The sequence below is a fragment of the Orycteropus afer genome, unplaced genomic scaffold, assembly GCF_000298275.1.
Source record: "Orycteropus afer afer isolate SDZICR_OR568_19922 unplaced genomic scaffold, OryAfe1.0 scaffold00261, whole genome shotgun sequence".
Taxonomy (NCBI): Eukaryota; Metazoa; Chordata; class Mammalia; order Tubulidentata; family Orycteropodidae; genus Orycteropus; species Orycteropus afer.
In genome coordinates, this window is record NW_006921848.1 from 573,825 (window position 1) to 587,164 (window position 13,340).

Sequence of the window (13,340 nt, forward strand, 5' to 3'; positions counted from 1 at the left end):
TTGTACCATTTTACAGTCCCACCAGCAGTGTATGAGAGTCCCAATCTCTCCACAACCTCGCCAGCATTTGTTATTTTCTGTCTTGTTGAACTTGAAACTTGATTTTTAACTTTTTTTCATGGATATCATCCTATAGAAGATCTATGTTGTTTTTCTTAATGATGACATGGTATTCCACTGTGTGGCTGTACCATAACTTATTTTATCAGTCCCTTAAATTGTACCATTTAGGATGTTTCTGTTCTTCAATTACAATTACCAGACCCTTGAGTGTACCTACAAATACAGTATAAACTCCTAGAAGTACATTTGTTCATTTTTATAAAGTCAAATTGCCCTTCAAAGATATTATCGATTCACATCCCTGCCAACAATGTATAAACTGACCCCCATTGGGTTTCCAAGGCTATAAATCTTTATGGAAGCAGACTGCCTCATCTTTCTTCTGAAGAGCAGCTCGTGGATTTGAACCACTAACCTTCTGATTATCAGCCAAATGTTTCTAATCTGCTTATTTTCCAGAATGTACAGTTTTCATCAATAGGAAATTAAATGCACACTGAAAGCCTAACATGTGCTAGGTACTATGCTAGCTACTGGGGCACATAAAGATAAAAGACATAAACCTCTTCAGCAATGTACCATGAGTGATCAACATGGTGGCACTGAGGAAGAGAAGACATAGAGAGGTACATGGGAGATACAGACAACAAAGATGAACCCTTTTGCACACACAGTACTGCATTGTCAGTGAAGGCAAACATGGGTATATGAGTGGACAGATGGGTGGGCTGGCTGAACTATTACATATGTCTATGAAGCAGGGAGTGTACCAAGACCATGTATAGGGTTGGCAGACAATGGTCCTATAAGTGTATTTGTATGATCTGAATCCCCAGGTGTGTAGCAGAGCTGACAAGGGACAAGGTTGTAGTCACTTCTTAGTCACAGCCAGCTACCCAGAGGGACCGAGTAGTTGAACCTGTGGGCTCGGAACCATAGTCACAGGGGACATTAAGATCAATTGGCATAACATACTACACAAAACATTGTTCCACCTCCTACTTTGGCGAGTAGTGACTGGGATCTTAAAAGCTTGCAAGCAGCCATCTAGATGCAATGATGGGTCTCTCCTCATCCAGAGCAAAGAAGAATGAAGAAAACCAAAGATTCATGGAAACAATTAGTCCTAGCGACTGGTACACCATGCGATCCTCAGCCTATACGACTATGAGACCAGAAGAACTAGATGGTGCCCAGCTACCACGGTCAACCACTTGGAGGGGGATCTATATGTAGGAGATCCCAGATAAAGAGGGAGAACAATGAGGAACAAAACTCAAAATAATTTGGAAAAAAAAAAGGGGGATCAGGTTTGCTGGTCTGATAGAGCCTGGTGGAACCACTGAGACTATGGCCCCTAGCTGCCCTTCAGGTCTGGAATTGAACCCACACCTGTGGCTTCTAGCCAAACAAAAGACAGGCATATGAGTTGAACATTTATCTGAGGTAAATACACTCCAATCATGGGAGAAAGAAGGGCTGTTTATGCACAGGGAGACAGTTCAGGGGGCATGGTGGGATGGACACAGGGAAGAGGTAACTATTAAGAAGAAGTGGGACAGGAGCTGTTGCACTGTGGTAAACTGTAGTCAATGTCATGAGACAAAGTGTATATGAACTGCTGTATGGAAAGTAAATTTGCTCTGTAAATTTTCAACCAAATCACAATAAAAAAGATAAAAGACATAAACCTTGTCAAAAAGAAACTCAAAGTCTTCTTGGAGAAGACAGACAAATAGACAATTAATTACAATACAGTATATAAATGCAATTCCAGAGGTGTGCACGGAGTACTATAGAAGCATACAGGAGAAGTGCCTAACTCAGACCTAGTAATACATAAATTCATATGTTCACAAATATTGAGTGTCTGCTACATGCAAGGCACTATGTTAGGTCTCAGGGATACAATGGGAAGCCAAAACTAACCTAATCCTGGGCCTCACAGACCTTATTGCTCTGTGAAGGACAGAGAGATTAATTGAAGAATTACATAATGAGTATAGATCTGAAATGAGTGAGCAAGGTTGTCAAGGAAGGGTTCCTAGAGAAAGATACATCTGAATCGAGTTTTAAAGGTACCAGACAGATGTTAACATCCACTGCTACTAAATGGATTCTGACTCACAGTGACCATATAAGATTGAGTAGAATTGCCCCATAGGGTTTCCTAGGCTGTACATCTTTATGGAAGAAAACTGCCTCATCTTTCTCCCATGGAATGGCTGGTGGGGTTAAACTGCCAACCTTTTTTGTTAGCAGCTGAATGTTTTAACCCCTACAACACCAGAGCTGTACCATGGACTGCTAGAAGAACAAACAAATCTGTCTTGAAGGAAGGACAGCCGAATGCTCTTTAAAAGCGAGAATGGCCAGACTTTGTCTCTCCTGCTTTGGCTATATTGCTAGAAGGGACTAGTCCTTGAAGAAGGATATCATGCTTGGTAGAGGGTCAGCAAAAAAGGGGAAGACCCTCAACAAGATAGAGTGTAGTTTGACAGTGTCTGCAACAATGGGCTCAGGCATGGCAACAATTCTGAAGATGGCACAAGACTGGGAAATGTTTTGTTCTGTTGTACATAGGGTTATTATGAGTCAGAACTGACTAGATGGCATCTAATAACAAGAAGAAGACAGACGCTGTGGGGAAGTGTCAGGGATTAGAGGAAACCAGTGAAAGAATACCAAGGAGAGAATTCCAGGCAGAGAAACCATGTACAAAGGCTTGCTTTCCCCAAACATTTTAGTTCCCCTTTATAATAAAGACCAAAGAATCAGATCAGGCTGAAGCACAGGATGCCAGAGCTGGATGGATGGTAGGCGAGGGAATAGGTCACAACATGTCATGCCAAGAAATCTGGAACTTAGCCTAAGGCAGTAAGACACACAGTAGTCTGAAGAAGAGAATTAACACAATAAGATGAAAGTCCCTCTGCCCCAAACTTTCCAGTTCCCATTTGTAATAGGACTACTCTGATAGCACAAGTTAGTTTCTTGGGGAGATGTCTGAGATGGGGTGGGAGGGGAAAAGAAGAGAATTTTTAGATCTATAAAAGGGACACATGAACTGCTGGGAAATAGTAGAGGAGAAAGAGCTTCCTAAGGTACTGCTCCATAGGATGGAGGGTGGCAAGTAGGACCAAAGACTTTGCAGAGGGCTCAGGAGCTCCAGTAGATGGCAGCAACAGCTCTCTACCTACTCTATCAGGAGTAAAAGGAGTCAAGTTAGAGAGAAGACAAGTGTCCCCTCACCCTCCTGCAACCTGTTTGTATATACAGGTGAAAACATTTTTAAACCAATGAGTCCATGTTGTTGTTGTTATGTGCCGTGGAGACAGACCCGACTCATAGCGACCCCTCCTTGGGTTGCCGAGGCGGTATCGCTATGGAAGTAGATTGCCCAACCTTCCTTCCGAGGAGTGGCTGGGGGGTTTGAACTACCAGCCTTCTGGTTAGCAGTCAAGTGCCTTAGGCACTGTGCTACCAGAGCTCATGTACAATGAGTCCATAGGAAATATAAACCTATAGATGTCTTTTTTCTGCCTGTCTTCAAGAAGCACAAATAACAGGAGCTCAGAAAACCACTTATATAGTCTCTTGAGAATAGAATAACTTGGAACCAAACGTACATTTAATTATCTTTCATGAATTATGACAACACATAATTAAAATTCATCATTTATTTGTCCTGAGGATTTAAATTCCATTATTGTTATTAGTAGAGCCAATATAGTTGGAAGTACAGCTGAAACTGGCAGATAGTTTTGTCTCTAAAACTCTGGAAGGATGTTGTTGTTGTTATGTGCCGTCGAGTCGGCCCTGACTCATAGCGAACCCTCCTTGGCGACCCCTCCTTGGGTTTCCGAGGCAGTATCACTACGGAAGTAGGACTGCCCAACCTTCCTTCCAAGGAGTGGCTGGTGGGTTTGAACCGCCAGCCTTCTGGTTAGCAGTCAAGTGCTTTAGCCACTATGCTAGGAGAGAAGAGGAATAATAACTGGTAACTCATATGGAAAAAGATAATGGAAAGAAAAGCAGCCAGGACAGACATCTGGCAAATTTTAACAGGGAAGAGTAGAAAAATATGCAGCTAGTGAAGAAAATATTTCAGAGAGCTGTGTGATTTTAATTTATCCTTTTATATTTGCTGCTCAGTATTTTAATCTTTAAAGACGACAAAATCTAGGTGAACTGGGATAGCTAAATAAATTATGCTTCAAGTTCCTAAACCCTTCAATATGTTGCTCCTACTTTTTAAACTAACTACTGGCTAGAGTAATATCTCCCAAGATTATAAGAAAGGCCAGTCTGACTCCTGGGCATCAGGGAAAGCATTTATTTAATTTGGGTTTGGGTAACAGAGGAAACCAGGATGACCATAGGGCTGGAATAGGTAGCCTAGAAAAGCTTGGCTGGCACCAAAGGGAAACCTTGGAAGAAGCTTGCCTGGCCATCTACTGCCACCATTTCTGTACTGTAGTATGAATTTGTACAGAAAACAATATAGCTACCAAAGAGTGAAATTCCTCTCACCCACTTTTATCAAGTGACAAGTTCAGATACTATCTGACCCAGAACATGCTGACTGCTTTAACACAATCAGAATATGAATTTAACAATGTGTATAAAGCCTGGTAGCTCTGGTTTTAAGAGTTTAATGTATGAACTATTTTACAACTTGTTAAATTTGTTTATATAGTTTATTTTTTGATAGCCTGAAAATATGAAAATGTAGCAAATGTAGTCAATAACCAGTAAACTCATGCCCAAATGGATCAAGAATTTCACTCTGTCTTCTTTCGACTTCTTTGTGCAAGAAATGAAGAGATGTTTCTTAAAAGCTGAAGCTGGAGTTTTTAGGGAGAATCAAGACTGTACAAATGATTGACATCCTATAGATTTCCAATGCCACCCTATGATACTTCTATTCAAGTATAAGGAATGTGCAAATATGATGCACTTTGAAACCTTACCTGTGTTTCCTGACGCAAACTGCTATCTTCACCTTCTTTCTCAATTTCTTCCTTACTTGGAGCCTTAGATATAAACTTGCTTTTGTTCACAGATTCTTCTACCAGTTTTTTTTCTGATTCTTTCATTATTTCCAGGATCTCCTGAGTAGTATTACTGTTAGACATCTTCAATGGAATTCAGTAGCCTCTATGGACTCCTAAAGAAAAATCAAATGCATTAAATAAGAGGTATGTACCCATACTTAAACTTTATACATACATATTTGTATTTCACATATGTGAAATTTTCTTCAGCAGCCTCCCTATATGTCAGAAAAAAGTCTTCTGATAAATGCTGCACCTGGATTTATTTCTTTTCTTAAAAGCTTTACTGAGATAGAATTGACAAAATAAATTTCATATTTAAAATGTATAATTTGATGAATTATAACATATACATAGAACCTGTGAAACCATTATCATAATCAATAAAGCTCACCCATCACCCCAAGCTTCCTTATGCCCCCATGTTAATCAATCCTCCCTCCCTTTTCTACCATCTCCAATCAACCACTAATCTGTTTTGTGTTCCTACAGATTATCTGCATTTTCTAGAATTTTGTATAAATGGAATCATATATTGCCTGGCTTCTTTTACTCAGCATAATTATTTTGAGATTCACCAGAATTCAGTTCTAGAGCAATTCAGTATGAGTCCTCTTGGCACTTTATTTGTCCTTCCTTATTCCATACTGAAATTTGTGCACATTCTCAACTCCATCATTCCATAGAGGTAAAGTACTATATCCAGAAAGAATAAAAATATATTATAAAGCTCTATTCATTGCTAGAAAGGAACACTCTCCCTTCCCAAGGGCGACTTCCTCAACTACCCCAAACATAATACTCTTATGGATTAAATTGCGCACCCTCTCCCCAATATGTGCTGGAATCCTAACCCCTATACCAGGGGATGTAATCCTATTTGGAAATAGTTTTCTTTGTTATATTAATTAGATCATTCCCAAGTAGGTTATGTTATACACTTAATCACTTCATGGTTATAAAAAGAGCAGATGAGACACAGAAATATGCACACTCTAAGGAGGGGCAAGCGGAGGTTCAGAGACGACAGACACCATGTGAGGAACTGAGGAATGCCTGGGAGTACGTACAAGGAAGGAAGTGACATGGTTGAAACTCTGACTTGGACTTTTAGCCTCCAAAACTGTGGAAAATAAATTTCTGTTTTTTAAAGCCACCCACTTGTGGCATTTTTGTTATAGCAGCACTAGGAAAATAAGACAGTGCTAACTTCAAGCTAGGAGCTGTGGCAGTGCAGTGCCTAAGGCACTGGTGGATCGGAAGGAAGGTTGGGCAATCTACTTCCGTAGTGATACTCTGTAGTGATATGGCCTTGGAAACCCAAGAGGGGTCGCTATGAGTCAGGTCTGACTCGACGGCACATACCAACAACAACAAACCAACTTCAAGCTGCTTCCCCATTAAAAACAACAAAATGAGACAATGGTTATAGAATCTTAAATTCTTTTCCCTTTTTCTTAAGCAAGCTGAAAAAGCAAGATGAGAACTTTGTAGTCATCTGTCTTTCAGAAAGACTGGAGTTAATAGAGAAACTTCACTTTGCTATTCACCATTTGGGTTCAGTCAATTTACTGCCTCCCCAAAATGCAGAGCATCTGTAGTCAGAGGTGGCTGGCTCTGTATCATTTACTCTCAATACCTGCAAATCCTGTAACAAAGCCAATACAGTTTTCTAAGTACATACTCAGAAACAGAAATCAATACACTATAAAACAAGATCAGGAGCTGATTGTGGAACAGACCATCAATTGCTAATATGTAAGTTCAACTCGAAGCTCAAGATAATTGAAAGAAGTCCACAAGAGCCAAAATATGACCCTGATGATATCCCTTCTGAATTTAGAGACCATCTAAAGAATAGATTTGATGCACTGAACACCAGTGACTGAAAACCAGAGGAACTGTGGGATGACATCAAGAACATCATCCATGAAGAAAGCAAAAGGTCATTAAAAAGACAGGGAAGGAAGAAAAGACCAAAATGGATGTCAGAAGAGACTCTGAAACTTGCCTGTGAATGGACAGTAGCTGAAGTAAATGGAACAATCAACAAGATAAAAGAGCTGAACAGAAGATTTCAAAGGGCAGCTCAAGAAGAAAAGGTCAATTATTATAATGAAATGTGCAAAGATCTGGAGTTAGAAAACCAAAAGGGAAGAACACACTCAGCATTTCTAAAGCTGAAAGAACTAAGGAAAAAATGTAAGCCTTGAATTGCAATACTGAAAGATCCTGTGGTTAATATGTTGAATGATGCAGGAAACATCAAAAGAAGATGGATGGAATATGCAGAGTCACTATACCAAAACGAATTGGTATATGATCATCCATTTCACGAGGTGGTATATGATTAAGAACCAATGGTACTGAAGAAGTCAAAGCTGTACTGAAGGGACGGGTGAAAAACAAGGCTCCAGTAATTGATGGAATGCCCACTGAGATGTTTCAAAAAATGGATGCTGTGCTGAAGGCACTCACTTGGCTATGCCAAGAGATTTGGAAGACAGCTACCTGGTCAACTGACTGGAAGAGATCCATATTTGTACGCATTCCAAAGAAAGGTGATCCTACAGAATGTGGAAATTATCAAACAATATAATTGATATCACACGCAAGTAAAATCTTGCTGAAGATAATTCAAAAATGGTTGCAGTAGCATACTGACAGAGAGCTTGCAGAAATGCAAGGTGGATTCGGAAGGGGATGAGGAGGGAGGGATATCATAGCTGATGTCAGATGGATCTTGGCTGAAAGCACAGAATACCAGAAAGCTGTTTACTTGTGTTTTATTGACTATGCAAAGGCATTTGATTGTGTGGATCATAACAAATTGTGGATAACACTGAGAAGAATGGGAATTCCAAAACACTTAATTGTACTCATGAGGAACCTATACTTAGACCAGTAGGCTGTCATTCACACAGAACAAGGGGATATTGCCTGGTTTAAAATCAGGAAGGGAGTGTGTCAGGGTTATATCCTTTCACCATATTTATTCAATCTGTATGCTGAACAAATAATCTGAGAAGCTGGACTATATGACGAAGAGAATGGCATCAGGATTGGAAGAAGGTTCATTAACAACCTGAGATAGGCAGATGACACAACTTTGCTTGCTGAAAGTGAGGATGACTTGGAACATGTACTGATGAAGATTAAAGACTACAGTCTGTGGTATGGATTACACCTTAATATAAAGTAAACAAAAATCCTCACAACTGAACCAATAAGCAATATCATGATAAATGGAGGAAAGATTGAAGTTGTAAAAGACTTCATATTACTTAGTTCTATAATCAACACCAATGGAAGCAGCAGTCAAGACATCAAAAGACGTTTTGCATTGGGCAAATCTGTTGCAAAAGACCTCTTTCAGGTGATGAAGGGCAAAGATATCTCTTTTAACATTAAGGTGTGCCTAACCCAAGCCATAGTATTTTCAATTGCCTCATACGCATGTGAGAGCTGAACAATGTAAGGAAGACCAAAGAAGAGTAGATGCTTTTGTGTTGTATTGGTGAAGAATGCTGAAAGTACCACAGACTGCTAAAAGAACTAACAGATCTGTCCTGAAAGAAGTACAGCCACAGTGCTCCTTGGAAGTGAGAATGTCTCCAGACTTCATCTTACCTCCTTTGGTCATGTTGTCAGAAGGGACCATTCTCTGGAGAAGGATGTCATGCTTGGTAAAGTGGAGGGTCAAAGAAAAAGGGAAGGCCCTCAACAAGATGGACTGACAGGGTGGCTGCACCGATGAGCTCAGGTATAGTAGAGATCATGAGGCTAGCACAGTACTGGGCAGTGTTTCATTCTCTTGTACACAGGGCTGCTGTAAGTCAAAGATGACTTGAAGGCACATAACAACAACATACAGGATTCATGTCCTCAAGCAACTGATGGAGTCAAATGTGCTTGGCTTCAAAATGGTTTGTGGAAGTTTCTCTTTACATAGGTTACTGACTGTACCGTACTCCTGAACACTCCTGTCCCTTATTTAAAAAGATAAAGACTGGAAACTTTCCCAAATGTCAAGTCTATTCCCAGTGTAGCCCTGGAAACTGAGCTTAACATAAATAAATTAATTAGTGATGTTTCAAGAAAACTGTCCACCAGGCATTTATCCCTCAATTCACAGCGACCCCCATTAGATTTCCAAGGCTGTAAATCCTTACAGAAGTAGATCACCCAGTTTTCCTTCCACAGAGCAGCTGGTGGATTTGAATCGCTGACCTTCCAGTTAGCAGTCAAGTGCCTTATACAATACACCACCAGAGCTCCTAACACAGAGTCCAAGGAGCTTTGGTAGCTCAATGCCTAAGGCATTTGACTGCTAACCAGGTTGGCAGTTCAAACCCACCAGCCATTCTACATGAGGAAGACTGGGCAATCTACTTCCATAAAGATTGATCACCTCGGAAACCCAAAGGAGGTTGCCATGAGTTAGAATCAACTCAATGGCAGTGAGTTTGGTTTTCGTTTTTCAAGTCAGTTTAAATTAAGGTCAGATCCAGAAGGCTTTCAAGAAGCACAGGTAACATCTTCCTCAAATAAATTACTTGGTCTATAAGATTATTGCTTTGTTCATCTTGTGGCAACTGTTAAGCATCTGCCCAGAGATAAATGATCTTTGAAAGGCCAGAGAGTCATTCATACAACATAATCATACAGCAGAACTTAAAGATGACAAATACTGGAAGAAATTGAAAATAATCAATACTTCATTTTCTAATTAACTGATTCAGTAGCCTGTTGCCAGCTGCCATCGAGGCAGCTCTGACTCATGGAGAGCTCCTGTATAATAAAATGAAATGCTGGCTAGTCCTGTGCCATCTTCATGATCATTGGTAAGTTTGAGTCCATTTCATGCTATCGTGTCAGTCCATCTCACTGCTCAGTGATTATAGAGTAGCTAGAGCCTTCTATGGGAGCTCTGGTAGCGTAGTGCCTAAGGCACTTGACTGCTAACCAGAAGGCTGGAGGTTCAAACCCACCAGCCACTCCTCGGAAGGAAGGGTGGACAATCTACTTCCACAGTGATACTGCCTTGGAAACCCAAGAAGGGGTCGCTATGAGTCGGGTCCAACTCGACGGCACATAACAACAACAAACAACAGAGCCTTCTATAGAGAGTATAAACCTACAGAGCTTTATGGACCATTGGCTGTACACGGGAACTACATACACACATACAAACATATACACATACTCATGAGTAAATCAAACCTCATTTCTTTTCCATTTGAAGTACTAATAAAATGCAGCACATGGTTTTTCCTTATCTCTTAACTCAAAACTCACTGCCATTGAGTTGGATCTGACTCATAGTGACCCTCCTTAGGTTTCAGAGGCAGTATCTCTATGGAAGTAGATTGTCCAACCTTCCTTCTGTCCATATCTCTTAGCTTAGGTACACATTAATAACAATCAGCATTAGAAGGGTTCTTAGACATGACCTCCAGAGCTCCTTTCTGTAAACTCCTAAAAGAAGCCTGCTAGTCTCTCTTGGAAAACTCTTGGGACAGGATCATCCTAACTATTTCTGAAACAGTCTAAACTGTTACATAGTTGCTCCCTATATCAAGCTATGAACTGCTTCAATGTTAATCCTAAATATCTTAGAGGGCAAAATTAAATTTTTTTTTTTATCCCACATGATAAACCTTCAATATTTTTCTCTTTTCCATGCTTAAATAGCCTCAGATTTCTCTGTCAGAAAAAGGTGATTCAGAAAAATATAAAGCAGTTGGTTCTTTTCTCAGTATACAAAAAACAACCAAACTCACTGCCATCGAGTCGGATCCGACTCATAGAGACCCCTTCCTTGGGTTTCTGAGGTGGTATCACTACGGAAGTAGATTACCCAATCTTCCTTCCAAGGAGTGGCTGGTGGGATTGAACCGCCAGCCTTCTGGTTTGCAGTCAAATGCCTTAGGCACTATACTACCAGAGCTCCCTTTTCCAATATGGGTCTCAATTACCAAACAGATAGACAATTTTGCAGCTTCCCTTCACATGAGTCAGAAAAGGTGCAGTTATCTGGATACCAGGAGCCCTTCCAGTGGAGTGGTTAAGTACTTGGCTGCTAACCAAAAGGCCAGTAGTTCGAATCTACCAGCCGTTCTGTAGGAATGTGCTTCCATACAGAGGATAGTCTTGGAAACCCTATGGGGCAGTCCTACTCTGCCCTGTAGGGTCACTATGAGTCAGAATCAACTCAGAGGCAATGGATTTGGTTTGTTCTGGATCTGGATTAATTTCACAGTGTCCAAGCACTCAGTGTTTCTCAACTAACATTCACACACACACACATATACACACACACAAAATTAAGGTAAAATAACAGTCTTTCAAATATCTGCCTATGGAATATAGTCAAATATTCCAACTCAAGTTTTAAGGAACCAAATGATCTCCTTCATTCATCTGGGTAACAATAAAACTTGAGTTTCATTACTCAGAAAGGGATCAGTGGAAGAGATCCTGGATAGAGTAGGAGAACAATGTAGAACAAAACTCAAAATCCTAAAAAAAAAAAAAAAAAAAGACCAGGTTTACTGGTGTGATAGAGCCTGGTGAGACCCCTGAGACTATGGCCCCTAGCTGTCCTTCAGATCTGAAACTGAATTCACTCCTGTGGCTTCCAGCCAAGCAGACAGGCATATAGGGTGAACATTTACATCAGGTAGATACATTCCTTAGAGCGATCACTCTTGATCCATCGATCCATTGAGGGAGAACAAGAAGGCAGTGTTTGTACAGAGAGATAGCTGGGGGCGGGGGCAGGAATGCAGGGGAAAGAACACAGAGAAGAGTTAACTACAGGGAGGAAGTGGGAAGGGAGCTGTTACATTGTGGGCAATTGCAGTCTGTTGTCAATATTATGAAACAAAATGTCTGTGAAATGCTATATGGAAAATGAATTTGCTCTGTAAACTTTCACCCAAATCAAAATAAATTAAAAAAAAAACCAAAAAGCAACAGAAAAAAAACTTGAGCTTTAGACTCTTATTTGGAAAAAACAAAAATAAAAAACCCAAACTCACTGCCACTGAGTCAGATCTGACCCACAGTGACCCCTCCTTAGGTTTCTAAGGTGGTATCATTATGGAAGTAGATCACCCACAATCTTCCTTCCAAGGAGTCGCTGGTGGGTTTGAAGCGCCAGCTTTCCAGTTCGCGGTCAAATGCCTTAGGCACTACACTTTCGGAGCTCCATTAAATTCTTACAAACACTCATAAAAGAGTCAGTGATTAATCTACCCAGCACTAAGGGCTCAGATAGTCATTTCCACTGAGACTACTGTCTCTTTTAGGGATATGTAAAACAAGTCATCTTTATTTGGATGAAAAAGGAAGCAGCAGAGAAAAACATAAGGTCGCATACTCTATGTGGTAGTTAAGGTTATGTGTCAACTTAGCTGTGTCCAGTTTTGAGTGGCTGGGTAGCTGGATGTAGTATTTCCCATGATGGGACTGGTAATCAACTCCATGGTGGAATCTGTGAGCAGCTGAGTAGCTGCCTTAGGGATGTGGTGTGCTCCCAGTACATTAAAAAAAGCTTTAGGAATAGTCTGTAGCTTTTGGCACACTTGAATCCTGCATGCAGCCAAGTTGTCCTTGAGCAGCCTGTCATACTGTCTGCTGTTCTTGGGACACTTAATGGATTTCAATCAGTGGCCTGCCATGTGGTTTGGTAATATTGGGGCTGTGCCTTTTTACTCGTTGGACTTGGGTTTGTCAGCCTCAGCAGCCAGCAGCTGTCTGAGTGAAGAAAAGCCTTCAGCTTCAGTGGGCCGGGAGCAAGAGGCAGAGATGAAGCCCAAGGTCGAGGGGCTTTCATCTAGCCTGTAGGGCCTGGCACTTTGAACTCGGACTTCTAACCTCCTAAACTAAGAGTTTAGCCCCAGGGTTACAGGTGAGGAGAGACAACGCAGACACGCCCAGAGTAGCAGGCCGGAAGAGCAGGAGAAAGGGGATAAAAGCCTTTAACCCGGACAGAAGAGCAGTCAGCCCCAGGGATGCAGGTGAGGAGAGACAACGCAGGGACGCCCAGAGTATCAGGCCGGAAGAGCAGGAGAAAGGGGATAAAAGCCTTGAATCTGGACAGAAGAGCAGTCAGCCCAGGGATACAGGTGAGGAGAGACAACTCAGGGACGCTCAAAGAAGCAGGCCAGAAGAGCAGGAGAAAGGGGATTAAAAGCCAGGAATCCAGACAGAGGA

At 41.1% G+C, this 13,340-nt stretch overlaps 1 protein-coding gene across 1 annotated transcript in view; it reads right to left on the reverse strand.

The window, feature by feature from the left end:
• The window catches only part of R3HDM2 (R3H domain containing 2), a 188,941-nt gene that overhangs the window by 43,561 nt on the left and 132,040 nt on the right, over nucleotides 1-13,340 (reverse strand). The window contains 1 exon segment of the mRNA XM_042782204.1: nucleotides 5,037-5,233. Within this exon segment, the coding sequence (XP_042638138.1) occupies nucleotides 5,037-5,233 (197 nt within the window).